The sequence below is a fragment of the Choloepus didactylus genome, chromosome 16, assembly GCF_015220235.1.
Source record: "Choloepus didactylus isolate mChoDid1 chromosome 16, mChoDid1.pri, whole genome shotgun sequence".
NCBI classification, from domain to species: Eukaryota; Metazoa; Chordata; class Mammalia; order Pilosa; family Megalonychidae; genus Choloepus; species Choloepus didactylus.
This window is the reverse complement of record NC_051322.1, coordinates 71,913,003-71,937,296: the sequence shown is the minus strand read 5'-3', so window position 1 is coordinate 71,937,296 and position 24,294 is coordinate 71,913,003. Positions and strand designations below refer to the sequence as shown.

Below are 24,294 nucleotides of genomic sequence, written 5' to 3'. Positions count from 1 at the left end.
CCTGGTTCAAAATGACATCAGGGGAGAACCTAAGATGGTGGCTAGGAGACACAGGGCAAAAACATCCCTGTGAAAAATACTAGATAAAAGCCAGAAAGGGACCCAGAACACCAGTTCCAGTGATGCACCATCTGGACAAGGTCTGCTAAAACCACAGGGACCATGAACTTGGTGAAACCGGGAGTCTGTGTTCTGAAATAAGTGAGTAAACCACTGAATATCTAGCAGCCACACTGCAGTGTGGGGAAACCAAGGGTTGGCATTTGGAGGCAGACTAGTTCTTTTTTTAAAAAAAACAAAAGTGGCTGCAGATATGGCAGTGAGAACTGCACAGGGAAGTGCGGCAGGAACAGGCTGTGTGAACGCCTCAATATCTGGCGTGGAAGATAGCCTTTTGTGCGCCCGCTGCTAATTGTCTCAGAGCAAGGCAAGCAGAGGTGAGCCAAAAGGGGGAAAAAAACCATGCTCCTTGCAGCCATCTTCCCAGTGGGCTGGGAATGCTCCTGCCCAGCGCTGGAGCCACAGCCCAGAGCTGCGCCAAAAAAACCCAGTGTGACAGGAAGTGTTTCCAGCAACACTGCACATACCACAATATCAGGCATGGACAATAGCCTTTCGTGCACCCACAGCTAATTGTCCTGGAGCTGGGAAGGTGGAGCTGTGAGAAAAGGGGGAAATTTAACACATCCCATTTGGCCATCCTTACAGCAGACTGGGAATGCACCTACATGGCCCGGCGGCCCAGAACTTCCCTTGGGGGATGGCATGCAATTGTAACGTAGCACAGCCTTCCCTCAGCGGAGGCCCTAGAAGGGCACGGCTTGGAAGAGGAACCCACTCGGAAATCCCAGGGACCCTACACCAATACCAAAGACTTGTGGGTCAGTGGCAGAGACAATCTGTGGTGAGACTGAAATGAAGGTTGAGACTCTTGCAATAGCATTAAATCTCCAGGAACACCTGGGAAGTTTAATTATTAAAGCTGCCCTGCCTCCCTAACCACTCAGACACATGCCCACATTCAGGGCGGATAGCACCAACAACACACCCAAACTTGGTGCACCAATTGGACCCCACAAGAATCAGACACCCACACACCACAAAGACAAAGTTGGGGAGAACTGACTTGAGGGGAATAGGTGACTCACGGACACCATTTGCAGGATAGTTAGAGAAAGTGTACGCCACCAAGCTGTGGATCTGACAAATTAGAGATTCATGCTTGAATAATCCTACATATCCTAAAAGAATCCTATCAAGTAAAGCAAATGCCAAGAGGCCAAAAACAACAGAAAATTGTAAAGCATATGAAAAAAAAACAGACAATATGGATAACCCAAACCCAAATACCCAAATCAAAAGATCAGAGGAGACAGTACTTGGAGCAATTAATCAAACAACTAAAGACAAACAATGAGAGCATGGCACAGGATATAAAGGACATGAAGAAGACCCTAGAAGAGCATAAGGAGGAAATTGCAAGAGTAAATAAAAAAATAGATGATCTTATGGAAATAAAAGAAACTGTTGACCAAATTAAAAAGATTCTGGATACTCATAGTACAAGACTAGAGGAAGCTGAACAACAAGTCAGTGACCTCGAGGACCACAGAATGGAAAATGAAAGAACAAAAGAAAGAACAAAAGAATGGGGAAAAAATAAAAAAAATTGAAATGGACCTCAGGGATACGATAGATAAAATAAAACATCTAAATATAAGACTCATTGGTGTCCCAGAAAGAGAAGAGAAGGGTAAAGGTCTAGAAAGAGTATTCAGAGAAATTGTTTGGGAAAACTTCCCAAACATTCTACACAATATAAATACACAAAGCATAAATGCCCAGTGAACTCCAAATAGAATAAATCCAAATAAACCCACTCCAAGACATATTCTGATCAGACTCTCAAATACTGAAGAGAAGGAGCAAGTTCTGAAAGCAGCAAGAGAAAAGCAATTCACCACATACAAAGGAAACAACATAAGACTAAGTAGTGACTACTCAGCAGCCACCATGGAGGCGAGAAGGCAGTGGCATGACATATTTAAAATTCTGAGAGAGAAAAATTTCCAACCAAGATTACTTTATCCAGCAAAGCTCTCCTTCAAATTTGAGGGAGAGCTTAAATTTTTTCACAGACAAACAAATGCTGAGAGACTGTGCTAATAAAAGACCTGTCGTACTTGAGAGACACAGTACTTGGAGTACAGGGAGCCCTACCGACAGAGAAACAAAGAAAGGAGAGAGAGATGTGGAGAAAGGTTAAGTACTAAAGAGATTCAATACTGGTTCATTAAAGGACATTAAAAGAGAGAGGAGAAAAAATATACCTGACAAACATAAACCAAAGGATAGTATGGCTGATTCAAGAAATGCCTTCACAGTAATAACATTGAATGTAAATAGATTAAACTCACCAATTAAAAGATACAGATTGGCAGAATGGATCAAAAAATATGAACCATCAATATGTTGCATACAAGAGACTCATCTTAGACACAGGGACACAAAGAAATTGAAAGCGAAAGGATGGAAAATAGTATTTCATGCAAGCTACAGCCAAAATAAAGCAGGAATAGCAATACTAATCTCAGATAAAATAGACTCTAAATGCAAGGATGTTAGGAGAGAGAAAGAAGGCCACTATATACTAATAAAAGGGACAATTCAACAAGAAGAAATATCATAAATGTTTAGGCACCCAACCACGGTGCCACAAAATACATGAGACAAACACTGCCAAAACTAAAGGATGCAATGGATGTTTCCACAATAATTGTGGGAGACTTCCACACATCACTCTCTCCTATAGATAGATCAACCAGATAGAAGACCAATAAGGAAACTGAAAACCTAAACAATCTGATAAATGAATCTGATTTAACAGATACATATAGAACACTACATCCCAAATCACCAGGATACACATTCTTTTCTAGTAATCACGGAACTTTCTCCAGAATAGATCATATGCTGGTACATACAACAAGCCTCAATAAATTAAAAAAAAAAAATTGAAATTATTCAAAGCACATTCTCTGACCAGAATGGAATACAGTTAGAAGTCAATAACCATGAGAACTTAGAAAATTCAAAAACACCTGGAGGTTAAACAACACACTCCTAAAATAAATGGTTTATAATGTAGAATGTAGGGGAACTAGCAATACAGAGCAATCAATGAAGGAAGAATGATAACCCGGTAAAACAGATAAGCTATCATGGGTAAATTTAACGTTCTGGGAATGCCCAGGAATGACTATGGTTTGTTAATTTCTGATGGGTATGGTAGGAACAAGTTCACAGAAATTCTGCTATATTAGGTTATTTTCTTGGGGTAGAGTAGGAACATGCTAGAAGTAAAGTAGTTATTTTAGGTTAGTTGTCTTTTTCTTACTCCCTTGTTATTGTTTGTTTGAAATTTTTTTTATTGTGTATCTTTAAAAAAAATTTTTTTTATATAGTTAATTAAAAAAAGTTAATTAAGAGTTAATGGCAGTCAATGCAATATATGATACTGGAGTGGATCTAAGAATGGAGGAGAAAAGCTCAAAGGGGGCATAAGAAAAAACTGGAATACAGAATTTAAGCTTTATATCCATATTAATTTTCTTGAATTAACTGCAATTAAGTTAATGACATAAGTTAATATCCTTGTTCATAGGAAAGGTACAAGGAGTTCAAGGAGTATGATACATGCAACCTGCTCTCAAATGTTCAGAAGATGAGAAATGGGCAGATAGATAATTTATAGGAAGATAACAGATATAGTTGAAGGAAAGAGAGGGGGAGAGGGCGAGAGGAAGGAAAGAAGGAAGGAGAAAGAAAGGTACTGCAAAGGTAGCAAAACGTAAAATTGGTAGATACAGATATCTGGGGGTGGGGGGGTTGGAGTTCTCTGTATGGGGTTTGTATTGTATTTGCAACTGTCCTGTATGTTTGAAATTATTTCAAAATAAAAGTTTAAAAAGATGCAATATACCAGAAATGGAAAAAAAAAATGACATCAGGTTAGGATTTAAAAAATATATATTTAATTGCCCCTCTGGTACTTGAAAGTCAATTCTTAGGTGCACTTGGAAGCCTGGGACTCCCATGTAATCGAGTATGAACTAGCTTGCTAAAGGATGAGAGGCTGTATCAGAATCCCAGCAGATGGACAGCCACTGGTCAACAGATATGAGAAAGAGCCCATTCTGGGTCATATGGACACCAGACAACTAGCCAAGTGACCAAGGATGCCAAAAAGGTACTAGCAGAAATTAGCTGAGCCAGTCCAGACCAGAAAAACTGTCCTACTAACCCAGACTCGTGAGCCAAATAAAATTATTGTTTCAAGTAAAAAAAAGAAAAAGAAGTCAATTCTAAGGAATTCTCTATATGTACTTGATCACTTCCAAGGCAAAGGTGGAGTAAGAAAATCCACTAATTGAAAAAGAAATTCCCATGAATGATGACTTTGATGCACTAGTGTATTATTTAGGTGTGTAGGCTTAATTAAAACAAATCATTTTTAAGTGAATTTCCTAATAACCACTTTCTCACAACATGAATAGTGCAGCTACCATAGAATGTCTGAATTAAAGCTTATAAAAGAAAAAAAAAAACAAAGTGACTTTTTGTTACTTAAAAGAACTCATAATTTGGAATATGCAGGATACACAGGAGAAAGAAACCTGAGGAGTGAGCTTCATTTTTTTTTTTTTTTTTTTTTTGGCTATACATCTATAAAAATAGGTAATAGATTAACACAATTTCAAAAAACCTGGATTTTGGTTCCCATTTTTTTGCAAGCTTTGGAACTTTGAAAAAGTCACTATTTCTCAAGAAATCGGTGTCTTTATTTGAAACTTCTCCCTATTTCTGAAAACCCTAACCTTCCTTTTTTTTTTTTTTTATGATATCCTGAACAATAGAGATGGGAGTCCCTTTTATCACAGCTGAATAGAACCATATTGATATACAGTTCATGAATGCTAGAGTAACTTTGAGTAAGAGTTAATGGAACTGAATTCCACACTAGAAAAAATGTAGAATACATTTCCAAAGAATGCAGAGCTCTGGGGCCATTTTTAACTTTGGATAAATGCAGAATTCTGCAACTGTTTTAAATCTGGTCAGTATAAATAATTAAAAAAAAAGAAGAAATAAAAAGTAAGACATTTGAGTTGGCGAGAGTTTAGGATAATCTTTCCTCTGCTTAAAATTAAGAGCAATACTTAAGAGGTTTTATGCAAGCAGTATCATTACTCTTTGTGCTGTATTTTAGATTTAATGCCTTATTAAACTTTAATTTTGTTATTAGAAGCCATGTTTAATTTATTTTAACTGAAGATTGGCATTCTTTAATTGACAGGCTCCAGAAGGAAGCCGGGAACATGTGAGCTGCTCATCTGGAGGGTCTGGTGGGAGGGGAGGGTGAGGAAATTCTTTCTGTGTCAAGCAAGGCTGGGCACGTCTTCTTCAGGCCTTTCCTAGGAAACAGAATCAACAACTAGACATCTCAAAAATATCCTTTAGAAAAGTCTCCTCTGCAGAGAAACCCAGCTTTGTCTCCTTTTGTTTCTTTGTGTGTGTGTGTGTGTGTGAGAGAGAGAGAGAGAGAGAGAGTAGAAAAGTCCTTAATTGTCAAAGGTAATCCTAAATTCATAATATCTCAGCTGGAACTCCATAGGACATCTAGTTGTTGACAAACTCCTTGACCCTTTTGTCCACTCTACCATCTGGTTATCTTGTTCATTTACACACAAAAAATGTGCCTTTATCTTCAGTGGGGAGTTGCACTAATGATATGTTGATTATTTTTCCTTTCTGGCTTCCTGACCTGAAATGGACATTTCGGAGCACTGAAGATGATCGCATCTTGCTAAAACTCAATAACTTCCCTCAATATTGCTAACCTTTCACCTGAACATGAACATGGCCGAATGATGATTTTAGGGGGATGACAGACTAATAGGAAATAAGTATCTATTCCCCAGTCACCTGGAGGATTATTTTATTCCACTCTAATTGTCAACAGGAGAGAGTTTTAAAAGACAAGCTAAACCTATCTTTGATGTCCCCAGGCTGGGCAATTAGAAGGAATTGATTTAATAAACATTCATGGGGCACTAAAAAGGAAAAAAAAATGGCAAACTAATCCTCTGCACATACTAGTGAATATATCCTTGGTGAGTTTACTTATTCCTGAGTTTAGTTTCCTCAGGCTAAACGGAGAGAAATGCACCCAACTTTCTTCTTCACAGAGAAAGTTATTGTGGGAGCTACACTTGATCTTAGCCAAAACGCTGAGAAGCGATATTATTAGGGGAATTAAATGCCATCTATAAGCTGCCTTGTGTGGTTCCTGCCACAGTCTGGATGCCATTAATCGTCTTCTTTCTCTTTTCAAATTGTTGTATGAAACTCAGAAGCAAAAATCGCATGCAAACTCAGGTTTTGAAAATGAGGAATTCCTTTTTTCAAATAAAAGGTCTATGGAGGTAAAATTGGTTTCTGGTAAAATGCACAAAATTAAAAACTTGTCACATTTTTACAAGTTTTGACCTATGTATAGACCCACAAAACTATCAAGACAATCAAGACATGAACATATCCATCACCCCCAAAAGTTGCCCCCCCCAGAGGTTTCTCATGCCCCTTTGGGACCCTTCCCCCCTCCCTTCCCTGTTCCACATCCCCAGGCAATCAATGATCTGTGCTGCCACTTCAGATTAATTGGTATGTTCTAGAATTTTGCATAAATGGAACAATGCAGTATGTACTCTTTTTCTGTCTGCTTCTTTACTCAGCATAATTATTCTGAGATTTATCCATCTTGTTGCATGCATCAGCAGTTCTTTCCTTTTTATGCTGAGTAGTCTTCCGTTGCATGGATATACCAAGATTTGTTTACCTTTCACCTGTTGAGGGACATTTGGCTTGTTTCCAGTTACAGACCTTGAAATATAAAGTGGCTATGAACATTCATGTGCAAGTCTTTGAATGGACATATGTTTACACTTCTTTTACAAAAGAATGGAATTGCCAGATCATATGTTAGGTGACTATTTCACCTTTCATGAAACTTTTAAACTGTTTCCCAAAGTGGTTGTACCATTGCAGATTCTCTCCATTGATGTGTGATTTCCAGTTGCTCTACACCCTTGCTAACATTTGGAATGATCAGTCTTTTAAATTTTAACCAGTTTAATGGTGCGCAGTGGTATCTCACTGTAATTGAATGGGTACTGGGTTTTGTCAAATGCTTTATCTGTATCCATTGAGATGATCAAAGTAGGTGGCAGCCAATAAATATTGTTGAATAAGTGAATGAATGAATAAAACACTAATTATAAGTGATCTTAAATAAAGGGCTGCTCTTCATGGCTAATTACTACTGGAAAAAAAGAGCTTAAAACCTGCTATGCTTAAGTTTTACTTGGGGGATTTCATCAGTGTGTGAATATACTAACTTAAATAAGCCTAATCAATCATATCAACTCATTCAATGACTTCAGGCTTGTTTTATGGTTTACTTATCCTTGTGAACCCATAGGAAGATGTAAAACAGAAGATTTCCTATTTAATGAGTTTAAGACCCCACTAGGAAGCATGTTAAAAATGCAGATTCTGGGATACTTCTCTTACTCTGGTCTCAGTTTCAGCAAGGTAAAGTAAACCAGGGTTTCTAATTTTGCCAGATCATTCAGGAATACAGAAACATATTGAATATCATTCATAATTGAGGTAATTTTTAAAGATTAAAATACTTTTTTTCATGTGCTATGGCCCCAAACATAAAAGTCTCATATAAATACTTGCAAAGTATCAACACCTTCAAGGCATTTTTTTGAAGATCATTTTCTTAATCTTGAAAATTACTGATGCATAGCCCCTTACAAGACAATTCCAAATTAATTATCTACATTTTTATAATAAGCTCACCTTCTGTGAACATGCTTGACATGTAAGTTTATGGGGAATCAATTTGTATTATCGCTACCCATATGTCTTTGCTCAACAGAAAAGAATGTTGGTATTTCAGGACCTGATGAGTTAATTTAACCATAATTGATCATGATCCAGCCTTTGACAAATTATCAATAAAAGTATCAGATACTTTCCAGCCAGCCCACATTAACTATCCACACCCTCACCTTTTCTAGGAACACCATTGGTAGAGCATGGGGAAAGCACCTTCTTTTAGCACTCCTTAGAAATGCTCTTGGGTTTTATGGATAATTAATATGAAAACTGGATTTGGAGGAATTCTATATGCCAAAATTAGAGCCAAGGACATTGTTAGGTATGTTGCCTGATTTCCCTTATATAAGGATCTAACTCATGCTTTGCCCATAAAAACAAACATTTTTACTCCTTACAATTTTTATATTAATCAGCTTGGAGTAAATAATAGTCCATCGATGGTGCTTTAAGCGATCATGTTGGATCTAATTGGGGACATAAAGGCTGTCTTATGCTGAAAAAATTCCTGGGTGGTCTCTATAGTTTATTGTTCCTAAAAGCTGGAATCTTGCCTTGCTTATCTCTGTGTCTCCCATGGTGCCTACAGCCACAATGCTTTTATACTGTTGGCAACCCCTGAATAAATAATTGAACTGAATAAATAATGTGCATGTACACAGAACAATTCCATTTATCAGATTAATTATTCAAGATATTGGAGCTCCTTGATGTTCAATATTATGACTAGTAGCTATAATTTCCCTCTGGATAGCTTAAAAGACTCCTAACTTATTGCTTCCTTTATTCTTTTCTTGATTTGAAAAGGATTTGTCCAACTCTGCCTGTGAGTAAACGTTTGCTCTTTGCACAATAATGAATTAGATACCCAGTAACAATATTTGAAGGAGGAAAAATCGGTTCTGAATGTTAACAAGTAAAGGCAGTATGGCTTGAAAAGACAAGAAATGTACTTTATGGATCTCTGATGTGCTGGCAATGAAGACAGGAGACTCATCTATACATCCTGAATTAAATACTCAAAAATAAAGACAGAATACACCCTGTTGTACTAGGAATGACCAGTAGGTGAGGCTCGAAGGGGAGAGGCAAAGAGATAGAAATGATCTCTGTGCCACTATTTTTACTGCTTTATCTAGTTGGCCTTGGACCCTGGGGAGCTCATTGTGTGGCCTTCCCACATGGGACAGGGGCCATGCTTTACTCATTTTGGTTTCGCACCCGTTTTTCCTAGCATTCCACTCTGGACATAGAAGGTGTTCTTTAAAGATGAACTTGAACTGAATATGCATGATTTCACAGCACAACAGAAGCTTTCATTCATTCAACCATCAACAAACACTTCCTGAGTATTTACTATGGATTACACCTGGGCTTCCCAAACTCTCTGATGAAGGACCAAGTTGTTCCATTGTTCGATTTATTTATTTTTAAAATTTCTTATCTGGAGCAAACCAACCAATACTTTTGTAAAATATAATAAACACAAATTACTAAAAAATAAAATAAAGACAAAGACATAAAAAATTCAATCTCATTTTTAAATTATTAGACTCAATAGTCTCATTAGATTACTTTGTTAAATTGCTATGAGTTTCTAAGCACTCACTCTCAATATCTGAATTTGTTTCATCACAGACCAGTAACAAACATTCTGTGGGTTGGTACGATCTACAGATCATACTTAGAAGGGCAGTCTGCAAGATCACCAGCCAGAGGCTGGGATGCAGAGACGGATGATGATCAGAGGGTGTTCAGAATTTATCAGAAGAGATGCATAAAAAAATTGGCAATTATAAAATAGTGAGAGAAGTGCTAAGACAGAATTACATAAAGAGCACCACAGGAACCCCAGAAAGGAACTCTAACTTGGACTGTGATGCCAGAGAAGGCCTCCTGGAGGAGGTGTTTCTTGAATCGGGTACTGAAGGACCTGCAAGGGTTAACCACATAAAGAAGCCAGGGATGCAAATCCCAGGATGTGGAAGAAAATCGTTTAAGTGGAAAACACAAGTAGCTCAAGGGAACAAGCTCAGCTTTTAAGAGGATAAAGGCTCACTTTTTAGAGCAAGCTATGAATTTAGATAACATAGGAGTAACTATTTTATGGGTTATGTAATATGGACACTCAGTGAACTAAAATGGTGGAATGAGTACAGTCTACAAGAAGGACCTGTGCTGGTTTGGATGTATTATGCCCCCCAAAACTCCATGTTCTTCAATGAAATCTTGTGGGGGCAGACATATTAATGTTGATTAGGTTGGAATATTGGATTAAGTTGTTTCCATGGAGACATGACCCACCCAACTGTTGGTGATAACTGTGATTAGATAATTTCCATGGAGATGTGGCCCTGCCCATTCAGGGTGGGTCATGATTGGATCACTGGAGTACTTTAAAAACAGCCACACAGGCCCAGATGCAGCGCAACTAAGAATAACATTTTGGAGGAGTTACAGCCAAAAGAGACATTTTGAAGACGGCCACTAAAAGTAGACTTTTGCTCATGCTTTGCTCTGGAGAAGCTAAAAGAGGGCAAACACCCCAAGAGCAACATTTTGAAGAATGCACAGGAGCTGAGAGAGGAGCTGGAACACAACCCGGGATCAGCAGATGCCAACCACGTGCCTTCCCAGCTAACAGAGGTTTTCCAGATGCCATCGGCCATCCTTCAGTGAAGGTACCCTATTGTCGACACTTTACCTTGGACACTTTATGGCCTTAAGACTGTAACTTTGTAACCAAATAAACCCCCTTTATAAAAGCCAACACATTTCTGGTGTTTTGCATAATGGCAGCACTAGCAAACTGGAACAGGACCCATTTTAAAATATCACCGTTATAACAAACGTTCTGGCTGTATTTGGTTAGGAAGGCATTGTGACTATGCTGATAATCTCCCCAAAAGCCTGGTAAAACAGTATGGGGGGGCAGAATAATGCCCCCCAAAGATGTCCACAGGGTCCTTGGCCCTGGAACCTGTAAATATATGTTACTTTACATGGCAAAGAAGATTTTTTAGGTGTGATTAGGGTTAAAGACTCTGCTAATGGGGAGATTATCCTGGATTATCTGTGATGTAATCCCAGGGTCCTTAAAAGGGGAGACTCTTCCCTGGTTGTGGTCAGGAGATGTGGGGCTGGAAAGGGGAGCAGAGGGGTGCAACCTGACAGGGCCCAGACCCACCACTGCTGGCTCTGAGGATGCAGGGAGGGGCCATAAGCCAAGGAAGGCAGGTAGGCTCTAGAAACCAGAAAAGGCAAGGGAACGGGTTCTCTTCTGGAGTCTCCAGAAGGAACACAGCCCTGCTGATAAACCTTGATTTTAGCCCAGTGAGACCGAATCGGGCTTCCAACCTAGAGGATGGGAAGATAATGAATTTGCATGTTTTAAACCACTGTATTTGTGGTAATTTGTTACAGCAGCCATGGAAAAATAACATAAGCAGGAATAATTGAATTATTTCATAATTTAGACCTGCTAGAGTGACACTACTTGGCCTTACCAATTCTTGGCCACATTTCTATAAATGCTAGTCTCTGGTGGTGGGTCCCATGGCTTGACACAGTAGAGACAATGCACTGGGGCTCTGGAGTTCTCTTCTGGGATTGGAATAAGCACCCTTTTGAATGCTGCACAATGAAATATGAGCGACTTTCATTTTTAAAAATCTGCTTGGAAGCAAGTATGGGAGACTTCCCATATTGGAGGTGGAATGCAATGGACAATACACTAGCCAAAGGGTCAAGAGGCCTGCAACTGTGGTTGATGTTCCCAATACCCAGGCTTGGGATTGTAGTTGGGCAACCTCAGTACCCAGGCCTGGGACAGGGATCTTGGATCCCCAATAACTAGCAGAATGACTCTGGGGAGATAACTTTTCTTTATGGAATTCAACTTAATTGTAAAGTTAGATGAGATGGTAGGCCTAGAAAATCTTTTTAAGGTCTTTTTCTTCTCTGAAATTGAGAATTTCTCTGAGGGCTGTGGAGAATGCCTTTGGATGCTTTTCAATTTCAAAGAAATTATCTAAATTCACCATCTACCTTTGAGTATTGAATTTGGTTTACTTCTCTGATTTGAAAGAGAGCTATAATTACATATTTGTAGGAAAATTATATTCATTCATTTTTAAAGTCCAACAAGTAAGATTCACAATGTTCTCATTAACAAATTCTAATACTTTACAGAGATTTCCTTTATCTGAACTATATTTTGCAATCTGAGTTATATTTTATTCTTCCAATATGCTCTATGGAATGGCAGGACTTTCTGGGTTATTAGGAGTTTTCTGCATAACAATGCTTTGTTTAGTTCCTTATTTCAGGAAAAATGATCCTAATTCCACTTTTCTTTTAAAAATACTTACAATGTCACCATTTATTATTATAAAGCAATAATCCTTATATTAAGATGAAAAAGTCAGAGCCTAAGTCTACAAGTAATAGCTTCCACTTAGCTTCAGTCATTGGAGGTAATTTCTATTTCCTCTTTAAGAATTATATTCTGAGTCGGTTCAGGAGCCACACAGGGAAAATCAGGCTTCACTATTTTATATTCACACCTCCAAAGGTGAATTAGCCAGCCTGACTGAATGTGCTATTTATTCATCAAGCTTGGCTACAAGGTGTGATAAAAATATCAAATTTACTGTTAAAACATGAAGACTTCCAATGATGACTGAGGATTTTAAAATAATATGTCACAGACTGGGAAAGTCTCTCTTAGAGCAACTCTCAAGGAAGGCTTTCCCACAGCTCACTAATCAGCACCATATCATTGGCCAGGCATATGGCCACCCAAGGCAATTACCGTGAGAGCTATAACTGTTTGTATCTACAAATTCATATATATTTATCAAAAATATCACTCTTATTACATTATGTGAACCCTTACATGTTCTCCTTCTCGGAACCCTTTACTTTCATACCCTAAGAAAGTGTTATTTCCCATTTACAGCAATATATTTTGCTTTTATTTTATTGACTGATTCTTGTTCATGCATTAAGCACTAACTAGGTTGCAAGTATGTTTTTAGGTGGAGTTGAGTGGTGGGGGGATTTCCTAGAAGAAGTGACATCTGCTTGGAGACATAAGAAGGAGGAAGGTTAGACTGTGGGTTGGAGGTGGGAGAGAAGGAGGGGAGGGGCAAGTATGAGCCAGAGAGCAGGGTGGGATCTGGGGGGTGGAAGGACATGGCTTCACGGAGGAGCTCACGGCTCTCGGTGACCGGGGGAAAGACAGTAATGACCTTTAGGGATCTTACCAGCCCTTTTCCTATCAACCTTCAGGCTGCTTTTTTTTTTTAAAATCCCTCCCCTCCAACTTGTAAGCCAAGGCAGAAGCTGCATTAGCTCCTCCTGGGTGGGATATCTGTCGGACATGCTCACCTTGCCAGGTGCTTTTCACATATCCTCACAGCCCTCCTGTGTGGCAGAAACTATTATCTCCATATTCTCTTTACCATTTAGGCAGCCCAAGCTTTTTCACCCACCTCCCCTGTGACATGGCTTTTCAGCTTCCTGATAGCACTCTTAGGACCCCATTCCAATGACCCTGTTGAAGGTGTCGTGACAAATACAGCTCAGAGGATGCTGGGTCTGCTTTGATCTCGGAGGCTATCATCTCCCTTATCCTAAAAACTCTATTGCTTCTAAGGCAAATCAAGACCCGATTCATTTTTTTGTTGAGGAATCAATTTGCCCTTGGCATTCACATTGAGGATAATATTGATTAAAATCCTTGACCTTCGCTATGAAGCCTGGGCCTGTGCCTGGCCGTCTGTTGTGCCAGGGCTGACCCAGCGATAACCTCACCAAATGGCCACTTTAGGGTGCCCCTGGGACTCCAGCTCCAAAGCCCTTACCTCTCCGTCACGCCAGGCAAGATGAAGAACATCCAGAAATGGATCCCAAAGACGAGAATGACCTGGAATACAACCTTCCCCAGCACGGTCTTCCTGAGGTACAGGGCTCGGTCCACCACCATGGTCCCGAACTGAATGAGCACCATGACCAGGAAGGGGCCTGGGACCTGGTCCTCCGAGAGTGACGAGGTGATGTCAGCCGCTGCCGAGTGTTTCTGGGGAGACACCACATGTTCAGTTTCCCCGGGGGCCCTCCCAGGAGTGGCATTCCTTTCAGCAAGCAGGTGTGTTGAGGCCATGGCCCCCAACCTACCCCAAAGGCCCAAAAGCCAAAGACGATGATGATGAAGTCCACAGTGTCAGCCAGGAACATGAGCACGTACACATCGGTCACCGCGCTGTAGTCGGGGTGGATGAGGTTGTAGAAGAACTGCCTGATGGGCACGTAGATTTGCAAGGTCCTGCAAGACAGAGCCCCCACCCACATTTTTCAGGCAGGGTGGTATGGGAGGAGTGGGATGCTGGGACTACTTGGAGCCATGTTCTCCCAACCCAGGCCCTGGGTTGGCTCAGCACTACATTTCACTGTACAGGCAGCTGCCTGGGCCCATTTGGGGGTCGTGCCACCAACCTCTTCTCTTGCTAGAAGCACAGTGTTGGAGAGCCCTGGAAATCAGATGCCTGGGTTTTGCAACCTGGCCCAATTACCTGTGGGACCTCCATCAAGCTACTCCACTTGCGGTGTTTTAGTTTCCTGTTTGTAAAATTGGGGTGGTTGTAATTCCTGACTCGTAGACGTGAGAATCCATGGGAAGTGCTCAGACTTGAGATAATGTGGCATGGCCACTTGGTAAATGTCAGGGATGCCCTCTCCTTTCAGAGTTGCAGGTCCACCCTGGTTCCTTGCTTGTCTCAGGCACTTGAACTCTGCCTCGCTCTGTTATGACCATGTCCTCCCGTCTGTCCCTGCCTTGCTCTCACTGTGTCCCAGGCTCACTGACTTCATTTGAGGCCATGCTCAATGTGGACCGCTGTCCAGTTGCAGGGCCTGGTGCTTCTGTGGCTGCACCCTGGACCCCTTAGGCTGCAGCCCAGTCCCAGCTCTGGGATCTGCTGTCCTTCCATGTCCTGACTCTTGGTGGGACCTGTGCTTGGTGCTGGCCACTGGTCCACGGGATGCTGGATGGACTCCTTCCCCATAGGCACCCTAGTCTCCCCTCTCCAGGATGAGCATGCATCCTGAAGGCCCTTCCCTCCTTCTGCCATATTGCTCTCTGCCTGGAAATAAACCCAGTAATACCTGGAAATGTATGCTGAGAGCACTTGCAATTACTTATTTATTCTGTTTAAACAGGAAAGGTGTTTTTGCAAATGCAATGGGTGTAAAACAAATTGCAATTATTGAATATTTTTTTTTACAAATACAATATGATCATGGGTCATTTTATCCTGCAATACATAGATGGCATCTTTCACATGAGAAGTCACCTCCCTTGCTCTTTACCTTGGGTTTACACGAACAAACAGGTATCAGTTCCCCGGCTCTGAAACAAAACCCACTACCCAAATACTTTCATGTGCTCACTTTTTTATGGTGAATGCTTTGGCTTTGATTAAATGTTCTTGAAGCTTTTCCATATACAGTTCCCTTTTGCTTTTGTGCTTAATGCTCAAAACGCTGCTTCCTTTTTGACTGCTGTTTCGGGTACTTGTGCTGCCTGGAAATAAAAAGAAACCAAGGTGTAGAGTAAGGAACAGGGTTTGTAAACCTAACTATGGCAGAAGCAGCCTGAATCCCCGTGGAATGAGGAATGTATATGCACAGATGCAGTTGAGAATGGTTCCTGAGCAATTTGGTATCGCTCACCAATTTGGAATCCATGGTCTCAACCCTGCTTCCACTGCAAGACGGATCTGTGGGTTTTTACACCCCTCAGTGGTTCCAACAGGGTTTTCTCAGATTGTTACCCAATCTTTGCCCCAGGAAGAGACGCAGTGGAAGAACTATTTTTATAGTGTTAAACTCGGTCCTGGGTGGTGGGTTCTCCAGATTGGGTCTGTGACTCCTGCCTGTTTTTATGTCTTGATTTCTCTAACTGCAAAGTATATATAACCTGACCTGGCTGTGGTTCTAGAGATGAAAGCACATCCAGTATTTGAGAGGCTTCAAACACGAGGAGCTAGGTACAAAAGCCCAATTACTCAAATAGTGGCCTGCTAGCAGAGCATATCTGCCTTCTAATTGTACTCACTGGCTACTAAGAAATTAACTGGTTTAGGAAACAGGTAGATATTTTGGCCCAAAGTTTCCACTGATTACATCTAAATGCATTTTCAAATATGTTGTGATTTGCAGCCCTCTGAACATACTGACTGGGATCTCTGGATATGGTTTAAAAGTGATTGTGGACCCAGCACTTACTAGGTGAGGAATCACTCATTTTGAGCAATGAGATGACTGCCCAGGTCACATGGCTAGGGTAGGATTTGAACTCAGATCTGCCAGATTTCAAAGCACCTCTTTTTAATACCAAAATACCAGTCTCCCCAAGAACACCACAGCATCCCCTTGCCCAAACCCATTGGCGCCAGAACAAAAAGACAATTTGGGGGTCCCCAGCCCAGGTATACGATGGCGGTGGTAGATACCTCTCCTGGACTTATTGGATGAGAAGCTGGACCTATGGGAGATCTGCGAGCTGCTGTTGGAGCCCTTTCGTCGGACGGCCGTCTGCTGCTCCGGGAAGTGCACGTGGACAGACTCCACTGAGGCTGCCAAGTTGATCGACTTCAGGGAATCCGAGGAATCTCTTCTGCCGTGACTCATGGAGAGCTCATCGTCTGACTCGTCCTTGTCTGTGCCACGCTCAACAATGTCATCTTCGTCCCACAGGCCATGGCACTAAGAGAGGACGGAAGGGGAAGCTCAGGCTCAGCTCCTGGGGAGGAGTCAGCATCCCTGACCTGGCATCTAATCAAAGTCTCCTTTGAGATTAAAGAAGCTGTGGAAGGCATTCTAGGAACACTCATGATCTAGAACTTTACAAGGGCCCTGTAGAGTGGAGAGCGGTGGGTGTAGATGATACGAGTTTGGCTAACCGTTTGGGATGGGGACAGATAATGCTTGGCTGATGGAGTAATGATGACAGGAAAATCACTTGACTTGCTCATTGAGCAAAGTGCTTTTATAACACTTTACACATCTATCTGCTCACAGCCAGCATTCCAAGCCTCAAGTGGGGGAGTTCAGCCCCAGCAGCCCAAATTCATTCAAATATCTTTAGGTGCATAACCTTGTTGTCCCTCCCTCAGGCTGCAGAGAAAGATGTGAATACTCAAATCACCCGCTGCTGAATCAGACCCAAAGCTGAATCAAACCACTTTGGCCCACACGAGACCAACTTTGGGATGCATTCTGCAGAGCCTGTTCTCTTCTCCAGGAAACTGATGAAGAGGTAGGAACACCTGGTAAGGGGGAGAATGAGAAGCCAGAGAGCCTACTGGAGCAACAGGCTGCCCAGGCCACAAGCCACCCTGTTGTTGTTGGATGAGGCTCTCCAATGAGCTCCTTGTCTCCAGAGCACTTGGGTGCCATGATGCCGATGCATTTGTCCCCCAAGACTTTACCCAGTTCTCCCTCTGACCAAGCTTTAGAGGTAAGAATCCCAAAATTAGGTGCTCAAAAGCCAACTCAGAGAATGATCAATTCATCGAGAGACAAAGTCGCCCAATTTACTGATTATTCTTAATTATTTATTTACAAATATATTATTTTTAAACATATTCAATGAATATATCCTTCTTATAAGCATCATAAACATTTAAGCTTTTCATAATGGGATTTTTCTGTTCATACTGATTTCTTTTAAATCATTTTAAACATTGTTTTTTATTTTGCCCCCATTTTAACATATCTCACCACTTCTCAGTAACCTTTTTCCCATTATTTATAAAATTTACAGCAAATCATACTAACTAGGATAGTTTTCATCACTTTTGAAATTTCTACATAGTTTTGGTTTGGTTTTCATAGCAGAATTTTTAAAAAAAGGTTGAATTTTTTTAAACCTGTAGGTTAGTTTTGTCTTCTTATGAAAAGACTAATTGTTCTGAAAAATAGTTTTCATATCATTAGCCAAAGTTTCAGCATGCTATTAGTATTGTAAATCTTATATAAGTCACCACACATATGAAATTTCTAGAGAAGAACCCAGAGTAAGTACCTCAATATGGAACACCAAAATTTTGCTTACTGTAAGCCATAAATAAAAAACTGTAGCTATTAAATCATTTGAGTAGTGGTGAGAAGTAGTAAAAATGCTGAAAGCTTTACACAATTTTTAAAAACAACATGTAAAAGGATGCAAAAGTTTGCAAAAGACCTCAGAATTGGCCCAAACAGTGCTATCACGTATTAAATGCTGAAATTTAAAACTCTTAATTTCTAGAACTAAAAAAAGTCAATATATTTAATACTATTTTCATAACAATTATCAGTAAATTTGATAAATTCTGATAATTAACTTAATTATTAGAAGAGTTGGAAAATTCAGGCAAATTTAATTTTGGCTAATTGGTTTCCTTGGATAACATGTCTTTGCAAACCCATCACACCCTACCCTAGTGGTCCAGATGAAGTTCCTGCAGAATGGAGAGGCAGGAGTTTTGGCACTTTGCAAGGTGATGGAAGATAAATGAAGACCTTGAGATGGCAAACACAGATGAAACCCAGTTACAAATAGCCCACTGAGCTGGGGCAGGGGCAGAACTTACTATTATATATATATGTATGCATGTTTATATATGTGCATGTGTGTTAACTCATGCCAAGCCTTGCTCTAAAAAGGATCCTGGGTTCTAATAAAGATGCCACATGATAAAATGAGCTTAACACATTTTATAAAAGGAGACCAGGCTAGAATAAGAGGGGGAAAGTAAGGTTGTGCCAATAGGGATAGTCATATATAAATTGTATGCTATGCAATAACTTTTGTGTTTTAGAGTTGAGTTGCAGATTTATAGGCACAGATTATAATTCAGAGTGTACAATAAGAAAAAGAGAACAACATATGATTGCTCAGAAGGACAGCAGTTATTGCACCTGAGACAAGGTTCGTCCTGTATAAAGGTCATCATGGTGCAGGGCAATGAAGGGCTTCCTCAATAATAAGCTGACAGAAAGCACAGAAGGCATAGCCCTGGGCTCTGCAGGACATTTGAATATACACTACCTCCTTAAAAATATGGTACATACATATGATGGAATATTATTCATCTGTAAGAAGGAATGAAGTCCTGATGCATGCGACAACATGGATGAACGCTGAAGACTTTATATTGAGTGAAACAAGCCAGCACAAGAGGACAAATATTGTATGATTTCACTGTTATGAACTAATTATAACTTGCAAACTCAAGGAGTTAGGGCCTAGAATGCAGATTACCAGGAGATAGACTGAAGTTAGGTTGTATAGATTTTCTATATAGGCTGATGGTAAAGGTTTAGAAATGGATGGTGGTGATGGAAGCACATTATAGCGAGTGTAATCAACAGCACTTAACTGTATGGTGAATGCGGTTAAAACGGGAAACTTGAAGATGTATATGTTACTAGAATAAATTAAAAGATAAAACTTAGGACTATACAACACAGTAAACCCTACTGTAGATGATGGACTATAGTTAATAGTATAGGAACGTTTGTTCATGAATTATAACAAATGTATGACACTAATGCAAGGTATATGGGAAAAATGGAAAGCTGGGAAAAAATATATAAACTTAATGTAAACTCTGGACAATTGTTTATAATACCATTTTAATAATCTTTTGTCAATTATAATAAATGTAACTGCTGCTAAAAAAAGCATAATTATAAAAACTTGCTATTAACATTTGTAACAAATATTCCACACTGGTGCAAGGTGTTGGTAGCGGGATGGTGTATGGGAATCCTGTATTTTATGCAGGATTGTTCTGTAAACCCACAACTTCTCTAATAAATTTTTTTAAAAAGTTGATGATTTCATGACAAGAAACTACCCAATAAAATAAATTGCAAGGGAATTTAGGAATTATCTTAAGAATAATGAAAACAAAAACACAACATACCAAAACATATGAGGTGCAGCCAAAGCAGTACTCAGAGGGAAATTTATAGCTATGAATGCCTATATTAAAAAAAGACAAAAAAGCTCAAATCCGCAACCTAACGTCACATCTTGACAAACTAGGAAAAATGAACAAATTAAACCTAAAGTAAGTAGAAGGAAAGAAATAAAATTTAAGAGTGGAGATAAATGAAATAGAGAATAGAAAAATCAGTAGAATCAATGAAACCAAAAGTTGGTTCTTTGAAAAAATCAAATTAACAAACCTTAGCTAGAAAGATAAAAAAAAAAAAAAAGAAGACACGAGTAACTAAAATCTAAAATGAAAAGGTAGATATTATCACTGATCTTACAGAAAATAAAATGATTAGAAAAGAATACTAATAATTGTATGCTAACAAATTAGACTATCTAGAGCAAATGAAACAATTCCTAGAAACTCCCAATTTAGTTCCAGCAGAATTTACTGTATCAGGACAAGAAGCCACTGCACACCATTCAAGCAATCCTTGGCATGTGTGGATTAGCTACAATATGTGTTCAGCCCAGGGTGAAACATGGGGACATTTTCCCTTGGATCTATTACACGTTCCACATTGGCACAGGTGCTGGAGACAATGTCCACCTAAATGAGCACGGCTGTCTGTTAAAAGAAAAAAAAAAAAAAAAGCAACATGCTGAAGGCATCCATGGTCCCATCTCTGGCCCTAAGTGAAGCTCTCCAGGAATAGTAAAGGAATGTGCTGGTTAATTGTTAACATGCAGTACCTTCAAAATGGATCGGTGGAAGAAGAGGGCCAGGAGCTGAATGAGATCGTAAAGAACGTAACCTTCCTTCTTTTCCACTCCGATGATATTTGGTGGGTGGTAAGGTTTATCCTTGTAAAATTCCAAGTTCTTGTTCCAGGGAAAGAACCCAAATTGGAAGAAATACTTGACCACAATCGCCACCTAAACACAAAGGACGGAAATCTCACAATCACTCCTTGTAGGTGCAGCAATATATGGGAAACACTGATATGACAATTAAGAAAAATGTCCCTTTTGCAGTTTTGGTGGCAGGAAGGTCCATGGTTATGTGGTGTATGAAAGTTACCATTCTCACAATCATTTTCTTTATAACAAGAGCAATATATCACTTTCGGGAGTGTTTTCAAATTGCCAGGCAGGTGACTCATGTCATTTTAAATGATCGCTCATTTCCTCTATTTTGGAGGAGATGACTAAGTTATACTGATTTCATTAGATAGTTGTATGATTTCATTAGATAGTGATATAAATACTCAGCTACTAAAACATGGTAGTTAGGAAAAACTTGAAACATGTATATTTACATCTTTGTGCTTCATGTACTGTTTTCATTTATCATCTTTATCAGCAGATCACACTGTTTTGATGTAGACGGTTTTCAGTTTCCACCAGTCTCCATTTTCTCACTATTTTATTGCTCACTGGAAGTTCCCCTCAAGAATAAATAAAAGCAAATGAAACAACAACTTGCCCATTGTGCTGGCAATTAGTTTGGGGTCTAAACATTGTACACAAGTGGTGTGCTGGACTGGAAGGGTTTCATTCAAGCAAACCTCTAACAACTGTATGATAATCACAATATACATAATCCAGCAGTAAAAATATTTTTTACACCTCCTCTCTTGAACTAGAATCTCCCTTTAGCTCTTCTCCTCTCTCCCATCTTTTTGTAGTCAAGCTTCCTCAAAGAATAGTCTAGACTTACTGATGCTTGCACTTCCTTACTCCCACAGCTGCCCTTTCCCTGTGTTCTTATCTTGGAGAAGAGCCTCCTCACCTACCTCACGTCAAAGCAGAAACCAAAAGACACTCTACCTCTCCTCTTCTCCTTCACACCCCAACTAGTTCTGGTCAATTACCAAAACTCTTGCCATCTACCTACTCATTTTCAGCCCCATCTCCACTGACTGCTCTGGGTCAGATCCTATTTCCTAACCAGACAATTAAAACAGTTTGCTCACTGGCCTCCGTGCCTCTACATGCAAAGCCTACCAGTTCCTTCTGCCTGTTCAAATCCTTTGCCAGCAGGACCGGGTCCTGTCAATGTGTCCAAGACAACATTTCTAAGTTCTCGTTCTGCTGGGTTCTCCATTCACAGCCTGCCTTCCTGCCACAACAAACCACCTGCAACTCCTGGCACGGGCCAGGCTGTCTTCTGCCTCAGTTTCCTTGTATTGACCATTCCCAGCACCTGGAGCACTGGGCAGGACAGAAAAGCAGCTCCCTATGACTATAGGGTGGAAACCATTTCCCTCATTCAGATTTTGAAATGCAAGCTTATATTACTTTGTGGAAATTGGCTTATTGGTTTAAAAATGGAAAAGATGTATACCGTACCAAACTGCATTCAAAGTGCTTTCCTGCACTGGCAGGCCCTGTGCGCAGCTATGAATTAGATAGATTTTTACTGTCTTAGTGGTTATCGTCATAGGTTAGCCCACTACTCTGCCAGTCACCAGTTGGGCAACTTCGGGCCAATTACTTAATCTCATTTATGCTGTTTCCTTTTTGGTTAAGATGGAATGGCAGAAGCACCCACCTTAAGGAGGATTAAATGCAAAATGATGGGTCAAACTGCCAGCACCAAGTGACTGCTAGCTATCATCACCTGCGCCTCTCAGCGTATCCCTCTAACTCTGTGTTCTGGGTGATGCTTCTGGGAGTCGAGGGAGCCCATGGGGACAGAGGGGGCGTGGGAGGCCCCGTCAGGAGCCTACCTCTGTGTAGACGATGGCCATCATCCAGAACCGCCGGCTGGGCCTGGGGACAGACAGCATGGCCCACAGGAAGATCAGGATGGGGAGCACGAGGGTGATCATGGAGGCGGAGACCATGTGGTTGAGGATGATGACGAAGTAGCACACCATCTCGGAGCGCGCCACGAGGGTGTTGTACATGGCGTAGAACAGCAGCAGGAAGCGAGGCTGGCCAACGTAGAACTTCTCTGATGCTTCAAGCTCATCATCACGGAACATCCTGTTCAAACAGACAGCCCGATCATGCATTCACCTTTAATGTCTCCGAATTACTCAGTCTGCATGAGCTTTTCTGCTGTCCCCCCACCCTCCTCTGCTTCCTAAGGCCCCATTTCTTTTGGAGACAACCTGTGGCTCTCATCCTTCCTAATATCAGACAAGCATGGAAAGATGCCTCAACACAGTGTCTATTGATGCTTTTTGCTAGTTCTATATAACTCGAGCTCTCTTATGGGAATTTTTCTTTATAGAAAGTGATGGTATACACTGAGAAACTCTTTCTAGATATGGCGCGGGCTCTGCTGACCGGCTCTTACTTGTTCAGAAGCAGCTCGCTGGCCGTCAGCTCGTGCGTCAGAGGAGGTAAGATGCTAGACTCCAGCTTGTCTGTGCGGCTGTCATCCGGGCTGACGGCCATGAGGTTCTTTCCTGTGGAGTCGTCCTGTGAGCCGAAGGACAGGCGCTCAAAGCTGACTGCTTTGCTGTAGGAAGGGGGAGCCTCCACGTCCCCGTCCATGGTGGAGTAGCGTGGCAGCTCATCCTCAGGCGTCAGGCTGATCGTCTCAGCCCCCACGTCGCCCCCAGCTTCCTCCTTGTCATCCGTGTCCTCGAGCTCGGGTCTCGGGGCCACGGTCTCCTCTTCTTGCTCAGCCTCCACCTCCTCGATGGTCTCAGTGGTGCCCTGGCGGGAGTATAGCAGGGTGCACTGCGTGGGCTCGCTGTCCGGAGAGAGGGGCAGAACCCGGGTCTTAGCATCCAGTCCGCGTTGAACATTTCCCAGTTCTGGAGAGACCTTATCTGTACCCCCACATCAAAACATCAAGGCATGTCAAAAAATGAAGCCCCCCACTTCCTTCTGCATCCCCACTGCTCTGTTCCTTCAGCATATCCATTACCCACTGGTCTGCAGAAACTACAGATGGCAGGTTCTCAAATGCAAGGGCTGATGGTGCTCGCACGCGGTTTAAACCATAGCCAGTCGTGTGGTTCATAAGGAGCAAAACCCACCTTTTGCACAGAGCCTTTTTTTTTAATAGTATCAAGATTCACAGCCAGGCATTCCAGATTTATTTTCAGATCAAGACATAGTTATCGTAGCATAGCTACCATTTTATGTATTTTAAAGAAGAGTGTGTATGGAAATGAGAAACCTTGCCTCTCTCATTTTGAAGGTTTTGACCAAGATGCATTCTACTTTTGACCCTACACAAAAGACCTACCGAGAGCCGTAGGGGCTGGCTGTCACATAGGAATGACAAAATATTGGCTGTATAACTGCGTGCCTTATTAAAAATGTCATACTTCAATGTTCGTTTCTTTTCCCATTTTTTCCCCATCCTCTCC

The 24,294-nt window shown here is 40.9% G+C and overlaps 1 protein-coding gene across 2 annotated transcripts in view; it reads right to left on the bottom strand.

Moving 5' to 3' along the window:
* The window catches only part of PIEZO2 (piezo type mechanosensitive ion channel component 2), a 490,353-nt gene that overhangs the window by 22,486 nt on the left and 443,573 nt on the right, over window positions 1-24,294 (bottom strand). For both annotated transcript variants that reach the window (XM_037806169.1, XM_037806170.1), the window contains 7 exons: window positions 23,268-23,669; window positions 22,693-22,951; window positions 20,714-20,896; window positions 16,485-16,737; window positions 15,421-15,553; window positions 14,149-14,296; window positions 13,836-14,050 (listed from right to left, as the gene is read on the bottom strand). In XM_037806169.1, coding sequence (XP_037662097.1) covers window positions 13,836-14,050; window positions 14,149-14,296; window positions 15,421-15,553; window positions 16,485-16,737; window positions 20,714-20,896; window positions 22,693-22,951; window positions 23,268-23,669 — 1,593 coding nt within the window. The remainder of the gene's footprint in view (window positions 1-13,835; window positions 14,051-14,148; window positions 14,297-15,420; window positions 15,554-16,484; window positions 16,738-20,713; window positions 20,897-22,692; window positions 22,952-23,267; window positions 23,670-24,294) is intronic.